The sequence below is a fragment of the Pseudopipra pipra genome, chromosome 4 (genome assembly GCF_036250125.1).
Source record: "Pseudopipra pipra isolate bDixPip1 chromosome 4, bDixPip1.hap1, whole genome shotgun sequence".
NCBI classification, from domain to species: Eukaryota; Metazoa; Chordata; class Aves; order Passeriformes; family Pipridae; genus Pseudopipra; species Pseudopipra pipra.
This window is the reverse complement of record NC_087552.1, coordinates 70,414,314-70,432,644: the sequence shown is the minus strand read 5'-3', so window position 1 is coordinate 70,432,644 and position 18,331 is coordinate 70,414,314. Positions and strand designations below refer to the sequence as shown.

General features: G+C 47.7%; 3 protein-coding genes across 3 annotated transcripts; all 3 read left to right on the top strand.

The window, feature by feature from the left end:
• The first annotated feature begins 4,477 nt into the window (after positions 1-4,477).
• Positions 4,478-10,084, top strand: LOC135413776 (T-cell surface glycoprotein CD8 alpha chain-like). The gene is made up of 5 exons (XM_064653917.1): positions 4,478-4,904; positions 5,483-5,637; positions 5,989-6,235; positions 7,804-7,834; positions 9,878-10,084. The coding sequence occupies exons 1-5, from the start codon at positions 4,565-4,567 to the stop codon at positions 9,921-9,923; spliced, it is 819 nt and encodes a 272-aa protein (XP_064509987.1). The 5' UTR covers positions 4,478-4,564; the 3' UTR covers positions 9,924-10,084.
• A 2,114-nt stretch (positions 10,085-12,198) lies between these two features.
• On the top strand, positions 12,199-13,931 carry LOC135413775 (T-cell surface glycoprotein CD8 alpha chain-like). The gene is made up of 3 exons (XM_064653916.1): positions 12,199-12,574; positions 13,130-13,204; positions 13,684-13,931. The coding sequence occupies exons 1-3, from the start codon at positions 12,232-12,234 to the stop codon at positions 13,824-13,826; spliced, it is 561 nt and encodes a 186-aa protein (XP_064509986.1). The 5' UTR covers positions 12,199-12,231; the 3' UTR covers positions 13,827-13,931.
• A 2,729-nt stretch (positions 13,932-16,660) lies between these two features.
• On the top strand, positions 16,661-18,331 carry LOC135413774 (T-cell surface glycoprotein CD8 alpha chain-like). Its single transcript, XM_064653915.1, has 3 exons — positions 16,661-17,003; positions 17,594-17,683; positions 18,189-18,331. Exons 1-3 carry the CDS (start codon positions 16,661-16,663, stop codon positions 18,329-18,331), a joined length of 576 nt encoding a protein of 191 aa, XP_064509985.1.

Sequence of the window (18,331 nt, the reverse complement as noted above, 5' to 3'; positions counted from 1 at the left end):
TCTTGCTTTAGTTCCCAGCCTCAGAAATGCTAAAATCCTTCATGAAAATAACAAATGAGAGTTTGAGAAAGTTTTGGATGAGGGAAAAACCAGTGATTTATACAACAGCCTAAGACTTAGGATGCCAGAGTTCAGCTTCCAGCTTACCATAGCCTAAAATCATCTCAAGAGATCTTCCCGGGGATTTGCTGATGGGCTCAGGAACACTCCTCCATCCCAGGAAGGGCTATGAAGGCGGATGAGATAAAGATTCTCAGGGTACTCTGGTATTCTTGTCACGGGGCTGATAAAAACCTGGGAAAAGCAGAAGGAAAGGAACTCTTTGATAGTCTCCTCCTCTGCAAACAAGCTGGGAAGGAGGGAAATTGAGAGAGAAGTTCTTCCAAACTTACTTGAGTGTAATGTTTAATTAAAAAAAAAATAAATTAGAGGCTGGATAAGTATATCTAAACAATAGCAGGCCGATACTGAATGAGAACTACAAGGATCTACACACACTATAAAGAAAAAAAATCACAGAAAAGCCTCAACATGGAAATGTCTGTGAATTCACAGATAACATGAAGCACTAAGACACATTCAACCTATTAAGGGGGGCCCACTCAAACCCCAGGTGCTCAGCTAGGAAGTAGCAAGGGTCTAACATACAGACAAACAGCTCATACCTTGTCGCTCTCTCCTATGAGATCAATTTTATTATTGGGTTGTCCCAGAGTCTCTTACTGAATTAGTTTGAGCTCAAAGTTTTCATTTAAAAAGCCATAACTCAAAGTGTTTCTGCAAGACAGTTTCCAAGAGGTAGGAACATCCCTACCTCACTGGTACCATAACCTACAGTTCTTTCCTTGCTGTTCTCAGTCACTTCATCCTGTTTTTTCACACAACACAAGAGCTTAGGTCTGCATCACGCCACCTTCCTATAACCCAGGCTGTCAGGCAATGCTCCTTCTGGTCTGGTACTGACTCCCACACAAAATCCTCTTCCAACAGATGAGGAACTGGAAGTAGAATATCTTGGGGTTTGAGGTTTTTTTGTTTGTTTCAGGGCGAGGGATTGGGGGGAGTTGTTTCTTGTTACTTTTTCCAGTAGCCTTCATTTGCACTGAAAATCAACATCTAGAAAAGAATTAAGCTCTGGGATGGCTCCTGCCTCCCTCTACATATCTTCACACTGATCCTCCAACCCACACTCTGCAGGGCACAGGTCACTCAGCACCCAAGGGTACATCCTGCTCAGCACAACCTTCAGGACCTACCATTCATCCATGTATCCCCAACCCAGACTAATACCAACCATCACACCACTGCCTCTGCCCCCACTATCTACTGATTCAAGCTCTGGTGGCACAGACAGACACCTTAATAAAAGAAACCAAAATTGAAATCTCATCTCTGAACATAACTGGAGCCTGCAATCACAAATCCATGAATCCAGACAGCTCCCAGCACTCTCAGCACTGCAAGGAAAGGACTGTCCCTGCAATTGCAATAGCACTGCCTGTATGGCACATTCCCTCTTCAGAGGGTGGGTTTCACTCTGAGGGCCTGGCTGTTTGCTGGGTATCAGCAAGTTATGAAAAATACAGGACCATTCACTGAACTCTGTCAGCACCTTTCGTCTCCTTACTTGCTGAACAACAGCCAGGCATCACCTTCAATTCTTTATCATTGTTTCTGCCTTTGCAGAAACACACATATTTTGGTGGTCTCTGATTTTGGTTCTTTAATCTGTCAATGACCAAAGGGATGTAACACCCAAACTGCAGATTCAGCCTGGCTGCAAACTCCATATAAAGTGTCAGTAGAAATATTATTCCTCCGTCCCACTGTAACAGGTACCCTGAGTTAGCAGGAATCCTTAAAGGAATTCAATTTAAAAGCATTTCCAGCTCTCCACCTGTGGATTTTCTGAGAGATACTACATGTTCATGGACTGCTGTGCATCCTAAGATACTCAGGGGTAAAACTTGCCCATCTGTATCTTCTTACATGAGCTTTTCTATTTCTGAACCCCTGCAATTTAAGTAGGTGATAGAAATACACCCAATACACTGCACTGAACTGCTGTGATTCTGCCTTTGCTACACAACCAGCACAACCACCCCTGCAGAAGGTCAGAAGGCTGAGGGAACCAGAACAGGCAGCTTGGGGCATGCACCAAAATAAACATTTATTTTTTTAAGTCACTGCCCTGAGACCCATGTTGCCCCAGAATGCCTCAGAATGCCCCAAAAATGAGCAACACCTCATGGGCAGACACATCCAAGAGACGTTTGCTCGAAACCACCACACCAACTCCACCAAGGAACCCTCCAGCAGAGGCACTGACCCAGCACAGCTCTCCAAAGCAACACTGACTTGCCCTCACCAGCTCTTTCTTCCACACCATTCCATGATTGGTTCATCTTCCAGTTCAGGTCAGCTGCAGCCAGCTCTGCACCTCGGATTTACACCTAAGGCTCAAGGGGGCCTGTTAAGTTTTCCATTTACGAGTAGAGAACCAGACAGAGGTGATACAAGTAGCATCACTTGATGTCTCATCCGGAGGTGGCTGGAGCACTAACAGGTGACATTGAGCTCAAGTCTGATGTTCACATTTGCTTGATGGGATTTTGAGATCCAGATCCTTGTAATGGTATTTAATTGATGAAATTTATTTTCTTTTTATTTTGTCAAAACCTGCTCTATTTAAGGTACGCATCACAACTACCACAGCCTCATGAAAGTGTGAACTTCACACTCACCAGCAGCCTGACAGCACCTTTCCTCACTCACCAACACGCTTTGATGCCCAATTCAGCACACCCAGTTCCAAAATCATTTTCCATAACTCAGCTCTGAGTACCAGCCCCAATTGCAAATGACATCGAAGCCAACAGCACCTGCTTTCTGACAGACTAAGGAAAAAGAAGGAGCTTCTTTTTCAAAGGACTCATAAAAAACAAACCACACACAAAAACAATTATCAGGAAAGCAAGGAAGAAAGACGTACATCAAATACCAGCCCAGCCCCTCACAGTCTGATGAAACTGTTGTTACTGTACGTGCAGAGCTCCAGGAAGCATCACCCATCCCCATGTGCAAGTGGTCACCCAGAGGCAGCACCAGGGCCCTCTCTGGTGAAGCAGACAACAGGTTTTTGGGCAGGGTGGAAGCCTCTGTGGTTACAGAGGAGAAACACAAGTTGTTAAAACAAAATTAAAAGGAAATCATACCCTTGGGCATTGAACACTCTCAGTGTGCTCAGCTGACTGACCACCTGCCTTGCACAAAGCAGCTCTTCAGACCAAATGCAAAGAAGAAATGACCAAAAAGGAATTGCAAAGAGAACAATCGAGCACCCAAAGAACCCGGCTGTGTGTCAGGAACATGTGTACTCTGAGATAAATGATACACATGGATCTATGCCATGAAACATCTGTGACTCACTGGGTAAGAAAATGCTCTGGGCTCTGCCATCCACACGAGACTCCCTGAGTGTGTTCAAGAGAAGGAGGCAGAATCCCTGCCAAGAAATCCAACCGGGGACCTTCAGCCAAAGCACAAGGCTTGTCTGTGACTTCTGTGGAGCTGGAGCTGCTGTGGACCCCCAGAGGGATGGGGGACAGCAGGCTGGGATGTCTGATCCTACCTCAGGCGTGAGCAGCAGCACTCGGGATCTCCAGGGAAGACATCAAAGCAAAATTCTTGAGGCACCATTTAGAAATGATCAGGAAAAATGAGCCAAACTGCACACTAGAACTGAATTTCTTCAGGATTTTTTTCCTCTCCATTTTGCCGCAGATGCCGAGCATCCCCTCTTTACCCAAGAGGGTCCCGATGACATCACATCCTCCCCAAAGTGTGACCCAGCCTCCCAAGTTGAGATAGAAACATCGTCTCAGCTGCACTGCACCGTCTCCAAGGACAGACACCCCCAGCAGAAGATGGACGGGTCTCCTGCCCTGCTCCTCCTGCTCGCTCTGGGACTCTGTGAGTATGGGCACAGGGTGGTGCAGCCCCTTTATCACCCAGAGGGGCAAGGAAAAACCTTCCACTGAATACAAGAAATTGGGTTAAATAGTCAAAGCGTGGGAAATAGCAAATAAAAAGGTCGACTTTGAGATGTGCTCAGTAACTGTGGAGGGAAAGGCGGCATCACCTCAGCCAGCACAGGGCAGCCAGAGGGGTGGCTGCAGCAACACAAGCACCAGGAAGGGAGCCTGGTCAGACAACTGGTTATGGAGGGGAGGGAGAAGGGGGCAATAAAGACGGTTTAGCAGTCAGTGCTTTAGGGAGTCCCTTCAGATAAGCTGGGAAGGGGTAACATCCCTGAGAAGGCAGCTGGAATGGCAGCAACCATCTGTAAAACCCACATGGCGGATTGATGAGCACCCTCCATGCACAATCCCAGCAAGGATTCCAACAAAACCTTCCAGTCATCCAGACACCATGGTCCTCCTTTGCATTTGACCTCACAATCTGAGAACAGGAAACCAGGTTTGCTCAGAGGGGCCATTGACTCTTCCGAAGAGGTTCCAGCAAGGATTTCTCTCCTCCAGGCTGTCCCGGAATCCATGGCCAGATGTATGAGATGAAGATCAGGTTTCGTGACACCATCACCCAACTCCGGGTGGGACAGCGGCTGGAACTGGAGTGTCAGACTGACAGGGATTATGGAGTATCCTGGGTCCGCCAGGACAAGAATGGGACCCTTCACTTCATCGTTTTCATCTCTTTCCTGTCCCGAGTCACCTTCATGGGGAATCAGGGAACACCCACACGCTTCGAGGCCAGCAAAGATAACACTATCTATCGGTTGGTAGTGAAGTCTTTCACTCAGCAGGATGAAGGGAACTATTTCTGCCTTGCAAACATCAACCGAAGGCTGTACTTCAGCCCTGGCCTGCCTGCCTTCTTCCCAGGTCAGCAACACCTACACCCAACCTCTGTCAGCTCTGCCAAAATCCCCAGCACCTCCTGCCTGTGCCTTTTTTACCCAGCTGTCTCTTCCACAAACCCTATTTCCCTGCCTGCTTCCCCAAGGCCTCTTGGGACCAACCCACTGGTCCTTCTGCCAGACGCTCCCTGCTTGCCATCTCTCCTCATGGTATTGCTCCTGCCCAAAGGCAAAGATGATTAGGCAGACCCAGCATCAGTTCCCCATCCCCACTTTTCAATCCCATCCATGGCTCTGAAGGGAGAAGACTAAAGCAAAGTCCAGCACTACCCTCTCCTTCCTCATCTCACATAGGTCCTAAAACTCAGTGTTCGGTCTTTCTGAGGATGGTGGCAGACAGCAAGACATAAGAAGCCTACAGCTCCTCACTGGCTCTTGGGATACCCTCCCTGGGGGAATCCCCATTCAAAAGGTGCTCTATGAAGCCCTAATATGTGTACAGGAAAAACTATAACCTGGGCAGGGGTGGGAGAACTGAAGGGCCGGAGAGACCTGTTTTACTGCATTTCCCTACTTGCTGAATTCATCCATTTTCACTTTTAGTCATCACCACACCGGGACCCACCACTCAACGTGGTATCACCGGAAAGGACTCCAACGTCAAGACTCAGGATCCAGGTAGCCTGGGTGCAGGGAGGGAGAGGGGAACAGCTGGGTTCTGGCCCACTGATACCACTGAAACCTGCAGGCATTTTGGGGTGGGAGGAGAGTGAAAATCCACAGAGCTTTATCAGAGTTGGAAGGATTAAACTCCAGTGTTCCATCCCACGCAGGAAAGGCTTAGGATGAGGTAAAAAGCATGAGCATGTCTCATGCCTGGGCCTGCCCAGAAGAGGGGGAGGGAGGGCAGAGCCTTGGGGGCTGAGGGTGGTTTTAGCCTCATCAGGGGAAAGAGAAAATTTTTGGCTACATGTCCTCCCTCAAGTCTCAGGAAAATGGTGAGAGGGGCAGCCCAGAGGAAGCCCCCTGCCTCACCACCAGCCTCATGGAACGCCAGGCAGGGCCCTTGGCAGCTCCCTTAGCTCCACCAGAACTGGCCCTGACACCAGCCCCGAGCACCTGCTGGACCTTTCCCCTTCTCCATTCATGCTCAAAGGTTGGACTCAATGATCTTGGAGGTCATTTACAAACTTAATGTTTCTGTGCTTTTTTGGCCTTTACCCTTCTCTTTTCCTTCAGAGTCCAGCACAGAGAAGGACCTGAATTCCTTCTGTGATGGTGTCATCTGGGTTCCCTTGGCAGGTGCCTGCCTCCTGCTCCTCATCGCCCTGGCCATCACCATCCTGCAGTGCCCAAGTAAGACTCACCACAATCCCTATAGATGCACTTCCAGCCTCAAACCACAGCCCTGTCCCTCAGAGGGATGGATGTTCTGCCTGCTTTGTGAGGTGTGAGATAACCAGGACACAGTCAGTGCAAGAGAAGGACTACTGTTAGAATCACTGTCTGTATTTTCCTCATCAGTAGGCTTAGGCTGAAAAATAATTAACAACTTAGAATCATAGAATCAGAAATGTGTTTAGGTTGAAAAAGACCTTCAAGGAAGAAAAATTGATTAGAAACAGACAGAACTTACTGTATGAACTGTCTTGGCTCTACTATCTTTAAATTGGTGTGTCAGAGATTAATGTACCAGGGCCTGAAACATTCTGACACATCAGGGTAAATATGCTCCAGCATGTGCTGAGACTCCCAGTAGCAGCTTGAGCTGTAACCAAAAAAGTAACTTCATTACACAGGTTCAGAGACTGCCACGGTTTAAGCAGGAATGCAGGTCAGCAAAAGTCCTTTGGTGAAATTTCGTGCTTGAAATGAAGTTGAACTACCCTGAGCAAGCAGTGAGTGCAAATGGATTTAACTCAGTTTAGCTCACTGAAATCAGTTCAACTCTCCAGTACCGCCAGAAGTTATGACTTCATTAATCCAGCTCTGCTCATTTGCCTGAACACCAGCAGTTCTGCTGCTGAATTAACCTAACTAGATCCTCCCTGACCCTGCGGCCTGGACCTGATGCCAGATGAATTTACCAGCTGACCCAGCTAGAAAAGTACCATTTGTCATCATCCTTCAGCCCTGAAAAATACTAATCTCCACACTCTGCAGAGATAGGAAGGAATACATGAAAAAGCATTAAGGACACACAGCCAAAAATCATTCTCCTCAGGGGAAGTAGCTGATGACGCAGCAGAGTGCCTGAACTTGGTCCAAATTCCCTCTGAAGTCATCAGGAGTCAAAAGCCCTCCACATACAGTGGCATTCCCTGGTGACCTGCAACGCACTTAACCTACAAACACCCCTCAGTGATTTATTTCTGCCTTTTAACACTGATGTAAAATGATCAGTGAAAAGCCATCAGCTGCAGTTAATTTCTGCAGCAGCCTAAGACCTCAAGGACAGATTAATACCTTGGGCTAAAATTAATGGCAGAACACTGAATTTTGCTGAACACATCCCAAAGTAACAACAGAGATGCTAAAATGGGGAAGAGCATTGTTCAACTTGGTTGCACATGGAGTGGCACCATTGCCACTCACCTCTTGTAGAAACAATTACTGCTGAGGGATTTTCAGCAATGTGCCAAAGTCAACAGAAATAATTCACCCACGGGGTTCCCAGGCTGACCCTGCTACTGCTACTCACCTCACATTTTAATTCATCAAAATGTTTAAGTGGAATATTGAGGTAACATGAGCTGCAGCACCCCTCCCTGGCAGGGATTTGCTTAAAAATAAACCAGGTTTATCCGTGGTTAATTTAAAAGATATCAGCTGCTGGGGAACACCAGACTCACCTTGTTGCAGTGTTTCTTTACTGAGCTGTGACTTGGTACCTTTGAACTAAAACATTTTCTTTCTTATTTTAGAAACCAGAAGACGAAGGTGCAGATGTAAAAGGTTAGTAAGTGACAGGCATTGGCAATTTTCTCTTAAACTCGGCACCCTCAGGCAACAAAGCAGGAAGGTGCCCAAAAGCAACCTAAAAATTCTTCATCCAACAGCCGGGGGATGGGAGGGGTCTGTGAAATTACTTAAAGGCAAAAATGAGACAGAAGATTCTCTTGTCCTGTGTTTTTGGATTTGTTTGCAGTTTTGTTTGGGGTTTTTTTTATGATTAATTAATTCAAATCACTGGGCCCTTTAAAACATAAAGACAGGTGGTGCTTGTGGCAGACCAAAAAAATCACCACGGCTTCAGGCCTCCATTTCCCCTACAGGCACTAAGGAACAGCAGCAGAGAGACTGCTGCAAACTTGGATGACTTTCCTGAGAAACAGGACTGCAGACAGAAATAGATTTAGAGGCAACCCAGTTTCTAGGGCACACGAAGATCTTTCTTTTATGCTTTCTCTCCTGCCACCCCAACCCACCCATCATCCTGAGCCACGAGGAAAACACCATCACAAGGAGAATTGCAATTTGCCAGTTTGGAAAAAGAAATGCTTTTGCCCACGTGCATTATCCTTCTGCAAAAAGACCTCCCTGCAGCAGGTTTCTTCACCTTCCCTGCTCTGCAGGAAACCACTTCTGCAGCTTTGCAAGCCTTGGGCACCCTGGGGCTTGTGGCCAGAGAGCCACCAAGAAATCATTGCTACTGCTCCAGGCAGCCAGTGCTGGGCTAGTGCTTGGAAAAGCTGGGTTGCCAAGAAAGTCTTGGACAACATGTTCACAGCTCTGGAGCCTCATTCTTTGCAAAGCAGAGCATCTTTTAAATCAGATAAATTCATGTTCTTTGTTATACATCCATGGGGCTTATAGTAAGAAAGATAATTGTCTTTCAGTTGTCTAAATTAATACAATTGCTCACAGAAAGACCACCCTCCCCTACAGTAGTAGATCCCTACAATTTTTTATTTTTTTTAAGATAGAATGCAATTTTTTTACCCATCTGAAAAAGGGAACAGTCTGTCAGTTTTACAATGGATATTTATTATAGCTAGCACTCTTCTGATCCTTGTCTGCCTTTCCGAGGGAGAAATGATAATGAAAAGCTCTCCATGCTGCCTTGTTTAGGATGATGTTTGCATTCTTCACTTATCTCAAACCCTGTTGCCAGCCCTGGACAGGGATGTTCTGTCCCTACAGAGAAAAAACATCTGCCCAGCTCTTCAGTTTTGCACCAAAGGAGCGGTTGGGTTACAAGGACCTCAGGAAATCACATCCTCAAGGACAGCTTTCCTTCAGCTGCACTAACATGACATGGTTTAAGAAATTGTAGCATATTTCAGTTTTTATTTAGAGAGGAAATTTCTGCTGCTCTGAGCAACTCCCAATTATTGAAATGAAGCTCTTTAGAAGTTAATAGTGCAATTCACTGCATGAAAGAGCACCTAAGGATCTGGCCTGGGATTCTTGCTGGAAGCAGAATGATTCATTTTCCACCACAAATTAATCTTCAGTAAAGAAGGGTGCCAAATCTCCAATTTGTTAGATCAGCATAAAACTCTCAGGTCCTGGAGACCAGTAATTTCTATCATTTTGGGTGCACTCTGCCTGTCTAGAAAGCCTCCTTTCAAACTCCTCTGCAGGAGACAGGTTGCAATAAGAAAAAGTCTCTAGGAATTGATAAGAGCTTGTCCAACTCCAAAAAAAACCCCCGAGGTCTTCCTTATTTATTCATTTCTGAATGTGGAGAAAGGCTTGATGAGAGGACAGGAGTGAGCAGAAGTCAGAGGTAAATTGAACCCTCTCCCTTTTTTCTTAATTAGTGTAAGAACTCATCATCAGTGTATCTTAAAAACATCCTTCTGCTGGCTGTCACTACCTGAAATGTCAGCAGATCCTTCACTAGCACAAAGATGATTTCAGAACATTTTGCAGCCTCCTCTTGCAGGTCCCTGGCTGCAGACCAAGGCTAAACAAGATCATCAGCTCATCACACATTAATTGCCTTTCTCTTCCTTTCCCATCAAAGTAAATCAAACCCTTTTCTCTCTCCAGGCCTGTGCAGGGGAAGCCCCACACCAAACCAGGCACAAAAAACTGACATCTTGCAGCATCCACACCTTTGGGCTTCTGGATCGTCTCCCAGGAGCTGTCAGCACACAAACCCATCTCCTACGTTCTCTACACTGTGACTGCACCTCATGCACTCTGCCCTGGCAAACTGGAAAAGACAAGATGGAGCACAGACACTCAGACAACAAGCAGCACTGTTTCTGGAAACTGCACCCTAAAGCACAGCTCCTTCCAGAACTGGAGCTTTTCAAATCAATTCCTAAGGCCCAATGCCCTCTGTTCCCAGTGACGAGGTTCAGGCAAAGGAATCAGGTCAATCCTGATGCTGATAGGCATCAGTGACAAGCAGATAAGGAATAAGGAATAAATCTCTACTCAAGGGCATGTGCTACTTCTTTCTAAAATGCAGCCAGGCTTTGAATTCACTACAAAGTGACTTGGAAATAAATGCTCTCACTTAACACATCCTCTGTCTGTGGTGCCACCTCTCTCCTAGGATTTGTACTGTTTTATCTAAACTATTACAAGGCTGGACTGAAAAAGTAAATATGAATTAAAGGGCCTTACTTCTTGTCTTTTTACAGTTCTGTGCGTAATGTTTTGTTTCATTCATGCTATTCCCATTCTGCTCTTATCCCCAATACCGCAGATTTCAGCAGGAGTTTGGCCCAAGCAAGGAAGGTGGGATTTGTTTGTTTCTAAAAGAAATGGATGAGGGGTAACAAAAATAGTCTCTGTCGATTGTTTTGGTTAACAATAAAGGGACTTTTAACATGTTGGTTATTTAGGGACATGTTGATTGACTGCAGTAAATTCTGTTTATTCAGATCTGCAAGCTCCAGGAAGCATCACCCATCCCCATGTGCAAATGGTCACCCAGAGGCAGCACCTCTGGTGAAGCAGACAAGGGGTTTTGGGGCAGGGCGGAAGCCCCTGTGGTTACAGGGGAGAAACACAAGTTGTTAAAATTAAAAGGAAATCATACCCTTGGGCATTGAACACTCTCAGTGTGCTCAGCTGACTGACCACCTGCCTTGCACAAAGCAGCTCTTCAGACCAAATGCAAAGAAGAATTGACCAAAAAGGAATTGCAAAGAGAACAATCAAGCACCCAAAGAACCCGGCTGCGTGTCAGGAACATGGGTACTCTGAGATAAATGATACACATGGATCTATGCCATGAAACACCTGTGACTCACTGGGTAAGAAAATGCTCTGGGCTCTGCCATCCACACGAGACCTCCTGAGTGTGTTCAAGAGAAGGAGGCAGAATCCCTACCAAGAAATCCAACCGAGGACCTTCAGCCAAAGCACGAGGCTTGTCTGTGACTTCTGTGGAGCTGGAGCTGCTGTGGACCCCCAGAGGGATGGGGGACAGCAGGCTGGGATGTCTGATCCTACCTCAGGCGTGAGCAGCAGCACTCGGGATCTCCAGGGAAGACATGAAAGCAAAATCCTTAAGGCACCATTTAGAAATGATCAGGAAAAATGAGCCAAACTGCACACTAGAACTGAATTTCTTCAGGATTTTTTTCCTCTCCATTTTGCCGCAGATGCCGAGCATCCCCTCTTTACCCAAGAGGGTCCTGATGACATCACATCCTCCCCAAAGTGTGACCCAGCCTCCCAAGTTGAGATAGAAACATCGTCTCAGCTGCACTGCACTGTCTCCAAGGACAGACACCCCCAGCAGAAGATGGACGGGTCTCCTGCCCTGCTCCTCCTGCTCGCTCTGGGACTCTGTGAGTATGGACACAGGCTGGTGCAGCCCCTTTATCACCCAGAGGGGCAAGGAAAAACCTTCCACTGAATACAAGAAATTGGGCTAAATAGTCAAAGCGTGGGAAATAGCAAATAAAAAGGTCGACTTTGAGATGTGCTCAGTAATTGTGGAGGGAAAGGCGGGATCTCCTCAGCCAGTGTAGGGCAGCCAGAGGGGTGGCTGCAGCACCACAAGCACCAGGAAGGGAGCCTGGTCAGACAACTGGTTATGGAGGGGAGGGAGAAGGGGGCAATAAAGACGGTTTAGCAGTCAGTGCTTTAGGGAGTCACTTCAGATAATCTGGGAAGGGATAACATCCCTGAGAAGGCAGCTGGAATGGCAACACCCATCTTTCAAGCCTACATGGCTGATTGCTGAGCACCCTCCATGCACAATCCCAGCAAGGACTCCAACAAAACCTTCCAGTCATCCAGACGCCATGGTTCTCCCTTTGCATTTGTACTTCCATCCCGTGGACAGAGCAGGAGATTTTTCCCAGAGGGACCATTGGCTCTTCCCAAGCAGTTCCAGCAAGGATTTCTCTCCTCCAGGCTGTCCCAGAATCCATGGCCAGATGTATGAGATGAAGATCAGGTTTCACAACAGCATCACCCAGCTCCGGGTGGGACAGCGGCTGGAACTGGAGTGTCAGACTGACAAGAAGGACAGTGGCATGTTCTGGGTCCACCAGGACAAGAGTGGGACCCTTCACTTCATTGTCTTCATCTCTTCCCTATCCAAGATCACCTTCAAGGGGAATCAGAGAACATCCACACGCTTCAAGGCCAGCAAAGACAACACTATCTATCGGTTGGTAGTGAAGTCTTTCACACAGCAGGATGAGGGGAATTATTTCTGCCTCATGAATATCAACCAAATGCTGTACTTCAGCCCTGGTCTGCCTGCCTTCTTCCCAGGTGAGCAACATCTCCACCCAACCTTGCTCAGCTCTGCCAAAAAGCCCTCCTGCCTGTGCCTTTTTTAAGGAGTCTTCTCTCCCACAAACCCCAAAACATCTTGTGACCAACCCACTGCTCCTGCTGAAGGTTCCCTGGTTGCCATCTCTCCTCATGGTATTGCTCCTGCCCAAAGGCAAAGATGATCGGGGAGACCCATCCTCACTTCTCCATGCCATCCATGGCTCTGACAGGAGAAGATGAAAGCAAAATCCACCACTACCCCATCCTTTCCCCTAAACATTGCTCCCAGAAGCCCTAGCAACATCAGGGTGCTCAGGCTTTCTGAGGAGGGTGGCAGACAGAAAGAAATAAGGACTCTGCCGTTCCTTACCGGCTCTTGGGAGACCCTCCTTGGGGGAGTCACCATCCAAAAGGGGCTCTATGAATTCCACATGGATCTGAGCTCTCTGCTGTGAACAGGAGCAGACAAACCCTGGCAGGGCTGGGAGAGCAGAAAGGGCAGGAGAGATCTGTTTCACTGTATTTGCTTACATGTTGAATTTTCATTTACAGTCATCACCACACCAGGACTCATCACCCAGCACAGCATCACGGAAAAGGACCCCTGCATCAAGACTCCAGATCCAGGTACCCTGGATGTAGGGAAGGAGAGGGAAAGAGCTGGGATCTGGCCCACTGATACACAGGGGGATCCTGGAAGCATTTTAGAATGGGGAGAGAGTGAAAATCCATAGAGATTTACCAGAGCTAGAAAGATTAAACTTCAATTTTTCATCCCAAGTAGGAAAGGCTAAGGATGAGGAAAAAAGCATGAGCGTGTCTTATGCCTGGGCACACAGGGAAGTGGGGGGAGAGGAATTTTACCCTTGGCAGGAGACATGTGAAAACTTTTGGCTACGTGTCCTCCACCAAGTGTCCAGGAAAATGCTGAGAGCAGCAGCACTAAGGAAGAACATCCCAGCAGGCACAGGGGAAGCCCTCTGCCTCACCACCAGCCTCGTGGAACACCAGGCAGGGCACTTGGCAGCTCCCTTGGCTCCAGCAGAACTGGCCCCAACACCAGCCCTGAGCACCTGATGGATCTTTCCCCTTCTCTATTCCTGCAGAGAGAAAATTGCAGGAAGAGCTGAATTCCTTCTGTCACATCTTCATCTGGATCCCCTTGACAGGCCTCTGCCTCCTGATCCTCCAGCTCCTGATGATCACCATCATGCTGTGTCAACGTAAGACTCACCAGAACCCCCTCTAGATCCACCTCTGGCCTGAAACCACAGCCCTGTCCCTCAGGGCCACAGATGCTCCAGTGATCTGTTTTGGGAGGCATCAGAGAACCAGGACACAGGCAAGGCAAGACAAGGACCGCTGTTAAAATCACTGTCTGCATATCTTCCAACAAATTGCCTCCACATTTCCACAGTGACCTTCCCTTCCCACTTCAGCTCTTTCAAATGGATTTGTAGCAAGAAGGTGCAATGATCTGACTGCAGGCATCAGGGGTTGTTTCTCCAGCAGAAGGCCACATGTTATCCCTGGGAAGCATTTCCTTGAAAATGTGTTTTTTTTATTGAGTGGAGTTGAATGTGAACTGTGACACACAACAAAATTAAATGAATACCAAGCAGCAGTGTTTTTCTGTATTTCTGTACTCCCTGTAAACTTTGTTATACTTTCAAATTAATTTATTCTTTCATGATCCACAGAATGAACATTTATTGCTAGACCTACTGCTATGAGAGCCTATAGATGTTAATTCTGTAAGGAAAAACAGGACATGGGTGTTTAAATCAAAAAGCATTTCAACAAGAGGAACAAATGTATAGCAAAGTCCTCACTACTGCATGGAATCCTAATGTGGGATAAACAGAGCAAAACAAAACTCTAAGCCATGTAAAATACACATATTTGGGCATTATTAACTGACATTACTGATAGTGATGCTCCACTGTGCATTGGTGCACTAAGATCACACTCCTGCAACAAGAGCAATGCAGCCAAAACCCTCCTGACACTGCAGATGAATGTAGGGATAAACTGGAAGCAGGATATCTTTGGGTTTGGGGGGTGATTTTGTTTGTTTTGTGGGGTTCAATTGTTGTTATTTCAGTAGTCTTCATTTGCACAAAAAAATCAGCATCTAGGAAAAGAATTACACCACTGAGTTATAAGCTCAAAAACCACTGCATGGTGGAATCTACTGATTTTTGATCAGTAGTTCAGAAACACAGCTGCTCTCTTTCCAGCCCGATGCCAAACCCAGGAGGCTCTGGGATGGCTCCTGCCTCCCTCAATGCATCTTCACACTGATCATCCAACCCACTCTCCACAGGGCACAGGGCACACAGCACCAGAGAACGTCACACATCTCAGCTAACAGCACCTTTCCTCACTCACCTACGTGGTGTGATACCCAAATAAATAAACCCAGTTCCTAAACCACTTTCCATAACTCAGCTCTGAGTAGCAGCCCCAAGAACAAATGGCATTGAAATCAGCAGCACGAGCTTTCTCACATACTCAGGAAAAAGGGGCTTTCTTTGCAAAGGAGGAGTTTAAAAAAAAAAAAAAAGAAAGAAAGAAAAAACACACAGAAAAATAACAACAGGAAAGTCTGTATGTGCAAAGCTCCAGGAAGCATCACTCATGTGCAAGTGGTCACTCAGAGGCAGCAGCAAGGGCCCTCTCTGGTGAAGCAGACAAGGGGGTTTTGGCAGGGCGGAAGCCCCTGTGGTTAGAGAAGTTGTTACAAGATGTTAAAACAAAGAAAAAGCAAATCATCCACCTGGGCATTGGGCACTCTCAGTGTGTTCAGCTCAGCTGACCACCTGCCTTGCACAAAGCAGCTTTTCCTGAGCAATTGAAGAGAGAACAATAGAGCACCTGAAGAACCCGGCTGTGTGTCAGGAATGTGTGTACTCTGAGATAAATGATACACATGGATCTATGCCATGAAACACCTGTGACTCACTGGGTAAGATAATACTCTGGACTCTGCCATCCACACGAGACTCCCTGAGTGTGTTCAAGAGAAGGAGGCAGAATCCCTGGCAAGAAACACAACCTGGAGCCTTCAGCCAAAGCACAAGGCTTGTCTGTGACTTCTGTGGAGCTGGAGCTGCTGTGGACCCCCAGAGGGATGGGGGACAGCAGGCTGGGGTGGCTGATCCTACCTCAGGCATGAGCAGCAGCACTCTGGGTCTCTAGGGAAGATATCAAAGCAAAATCCTTGAGGCACAATTAAGAACTGATAAGGAAATATGACCCCAATTGAGGACTAGAACTGAACTTTTTCAGGAATTTTCTTTTCCTCTGCATTTTGCAACAGATGCCGAGCACCGTCTCTTTACCCAAGAGGGTCTTGATGACATCACATCCTCCTCAAAGTGAGATGCAGCCTCCAAAGTCAAGTGACAAAGATCATCTCAGCTGCACTGCACCGTCTCCAAGGACAGAAACCCCCAGCAGAAGATGGACGGGTCTCCTGCCCTGCTCCTCCTGCTCGCACTGGGACTCTGTGAGTATGGACACAGGGTGGTGCAGCTCCTTCACTGGGAGAAGCAAGGAAAAATCCTTCCACTGAATCCAACAAATTGGGATAAATAGTTGAAGGGGGAAAAAGAGCAAACCAAAAAGTCTGACTTTGAGGTGTGCTCAGAAATTGCGGAGGGAAAGGTGGCATCACCTCAGCCGGCACAGGGCAGCCATGAGCACTGGGAAGGGAGCTTGGTGGGACCAGGGGTTCGAGAGAGCAGAAGAAGGTCAGGAAAAAAGGGGACTTAGCAGTAACTGGGTTTAGGGAGTCACTTCAGACAAGCTGGGAAGGGATAATATCCCTGAGAAGGCAGCTGGAAGGGCAGCAACCATCTGTAAAGCCCACATGGCTGATTGCTGAGCACCCTCCATGCACAATCCCAGCAAGGAGTCCAACAAAACCTTCCAGTCATCCAGACACCATGGTCCTCCTTTGCATTTGTATTTCCATCCCATGGACAGAGCAGGAGTTTTTTCCCAAAGGGACCATTGGCTCTTCCCAAGTGGTTCCACAAGGATTTCTCTCCTCCAGGCTGCCCTGGAATCCATGGCCAGATGTATGAGATGAAGGTCAGGTTTCGTGACACCATCACCCAGCTCCAGGGGGGACAGCGGCTGGAACTGGAGTGTCAGACTGACAGTGATAGTGGAGTATCCTGGGTCCGCCAGGACAAGAATGGGACCCTTCACTTCGTTGTCTTCATCTCTTTCCTGTCCCGAGGGGACACCTTCAAGGGGAATCAGAGAACATCCACACACTTTGAGGCCAGCAAAGACAACACTATCTATCGGTTGGTAGTGAAGTCTTTCACACAGGAGGATGAAGGGAACTATTTCTGCCTCACGAACATCAACCAAATGTTGTACTTCAGCCATGGCCTGCCTGCCTTCTTCCCAGGTCAGCAAAACCTCCACCACTCAACCTCTTTTAGCTCTGCCAAAATCCCCAGCACCTCCTGCCTGTGCCGTTTTTACCCAGCCGTCTCTCCCACAAACCCCATTTCCCTGCTTGCTTGCCCAAGGCAGCTTGTGACCAACACACTCGTCCTGCCAGAGACTCCCAGCTTGCTGTCTCCATGGGATTGCTCCTGCCCAAAGGCAAAGATGATTAGGCAGACCCAGCACCAACTCCCTATCCCCACTTCTTAATTTCATCCATGCCTCTGAAATCAGAAGACTAAAGCAAAGTCCACCACCTCTCTCTCCTTCCTCACCACACATTGGTCCCAAAACTCAGTGTTCAGTCTTTCTGAGGATGGTGGCAGACAGCAAGACATAAGGAGGCTATAGTTCCTTACTAGCTCTTAGGAAACCCTCCCTTGGGGAGTCCTCATCCAAAATGTGCTCTATGAAGTCCCTCCAGAGCTGAGCCCTATGCTGTGCACAGGAACAGCTGTGCCCTGGGCAGGGACGGGAGAACAGAAGGTCAGGAGAGACCTGTTTTATTGTGTTTCCCCACATGCTGCATTAATCCATTTTCATTCACAGTCACCACCACAGTGGCACCAAGCACACCAGGACCCACCACCCAGCGTGGCATCACTGAAAAGGACCCCTGCCTCAAGACCTTGGATCCAGGTAGCCTGGATAAATGGAGGGAGAGGGGAGGAGTTGGGGTTGCATCCACTGATACTGAGGGGGATCTTGCAAGCATTTTGGGATGGGAGGAGAGTGAAAATCCACAGCACTTCAGCAGATTTGGAAACATTAAACACCACATAGTTTCATCCCAAGTAGGAAAGGCCCAGGATGAGGTACAAACCAGGAGTACGTTTCACACCTGGGCATACTTGGAAAAGGGGGAGAGGGGGAAGAGCCTTGCGAGCTCCAGCAGGTTTTACCCTCTTCAGGAGACACAAGAAAATATTTGGCTACATGCCCTCCCTCGAGTGCCCAGGAAAATGCTGGAAGCAGCAGCACTAAGGAAGAACATCCCAGCAGGCACAGGGGAAGCCCTCTGCCTCACCACCAGCCTCGTGGAATGCCAGGCAAGGCACTTGGCAGCTCCCTTGGCTCCACCACAACTGGCTCCAACACCAGCCCCGAGCACCTGATGGATCTTTCCCCTTCTCTATTCCTACAGAGACAACAATGCAGGAAGAGCTGAATTCCTTCTGTCACATCTTCATCTGGGCCCCCTTGACAGGCCTCTGCCTCCTGATCCTCCAGCTCCTGATGATCACCATCATGCTGTGTCAACGTAAGACTCACCAGAACCCCCTCTAG

Coding starts and splice junctions, on each gene's coding strand:
- LOC135413776 (XM_064653917.1), top strand. CDS start 4,565: ATGTATGAGATGAAGATCAGGTTTCGTGACACCATCACCCAACTCCGG. Junction 4,905..5,482: donor CCTGCCTGCCTTCTTCCCAG/GTCAGCAACACC, acceptor TTTCACTTTTAG/TCATCACCACACCGGGACCC. Junction 7,835..9,877: donor CGAAGGTGCAGATGTAAAAG/GTTAGTAAGTGA, acceptor TTCTCTCTCCAG/GCCTGTGCAGGGGAAGCCCC.
- LOC135413775 (XM_064653916.1), top strand. CDS start 12,232: ATGTATGAGATGAAGATCAGGTTTCACAACAGCATCACCCAGCTCCGG. Junction 12,575..13,129: donor TCTGCCTGCCTTCTTCCCAG/GTGAGCAACATC, acceptor TTTCATTTACAG/TCATCACCACACCAGGACTC. Junction 13,205..13,683: donor CATCAAGACTCCAGATCCAG/GTACCCTGGATG, acceptor CTATTCCTGCAG/AGAGAAAATTGCAGGAAGAG.
- LOC135413774 (XM_064653915.1), top strand. CDS start 16,661: ATGTATGAGATGAAGGTCAGGTTTCGTGACACCATCACCCAGCTCCAG. Junction 17,004..17,593: donor CCTGCCTGCCTTCTTCCCAG/GTCAGCAAAACC, acceptor TTTCATTCACAG/TCACCACCACAGTGGCACCA. Junction 17,684..18,188: donor CCTCAAGACCTTGGATCCAG/GTAGCCTGGATA, acceptor CTATTCCTACAG/AGACAACAATGCAGGAAGAG.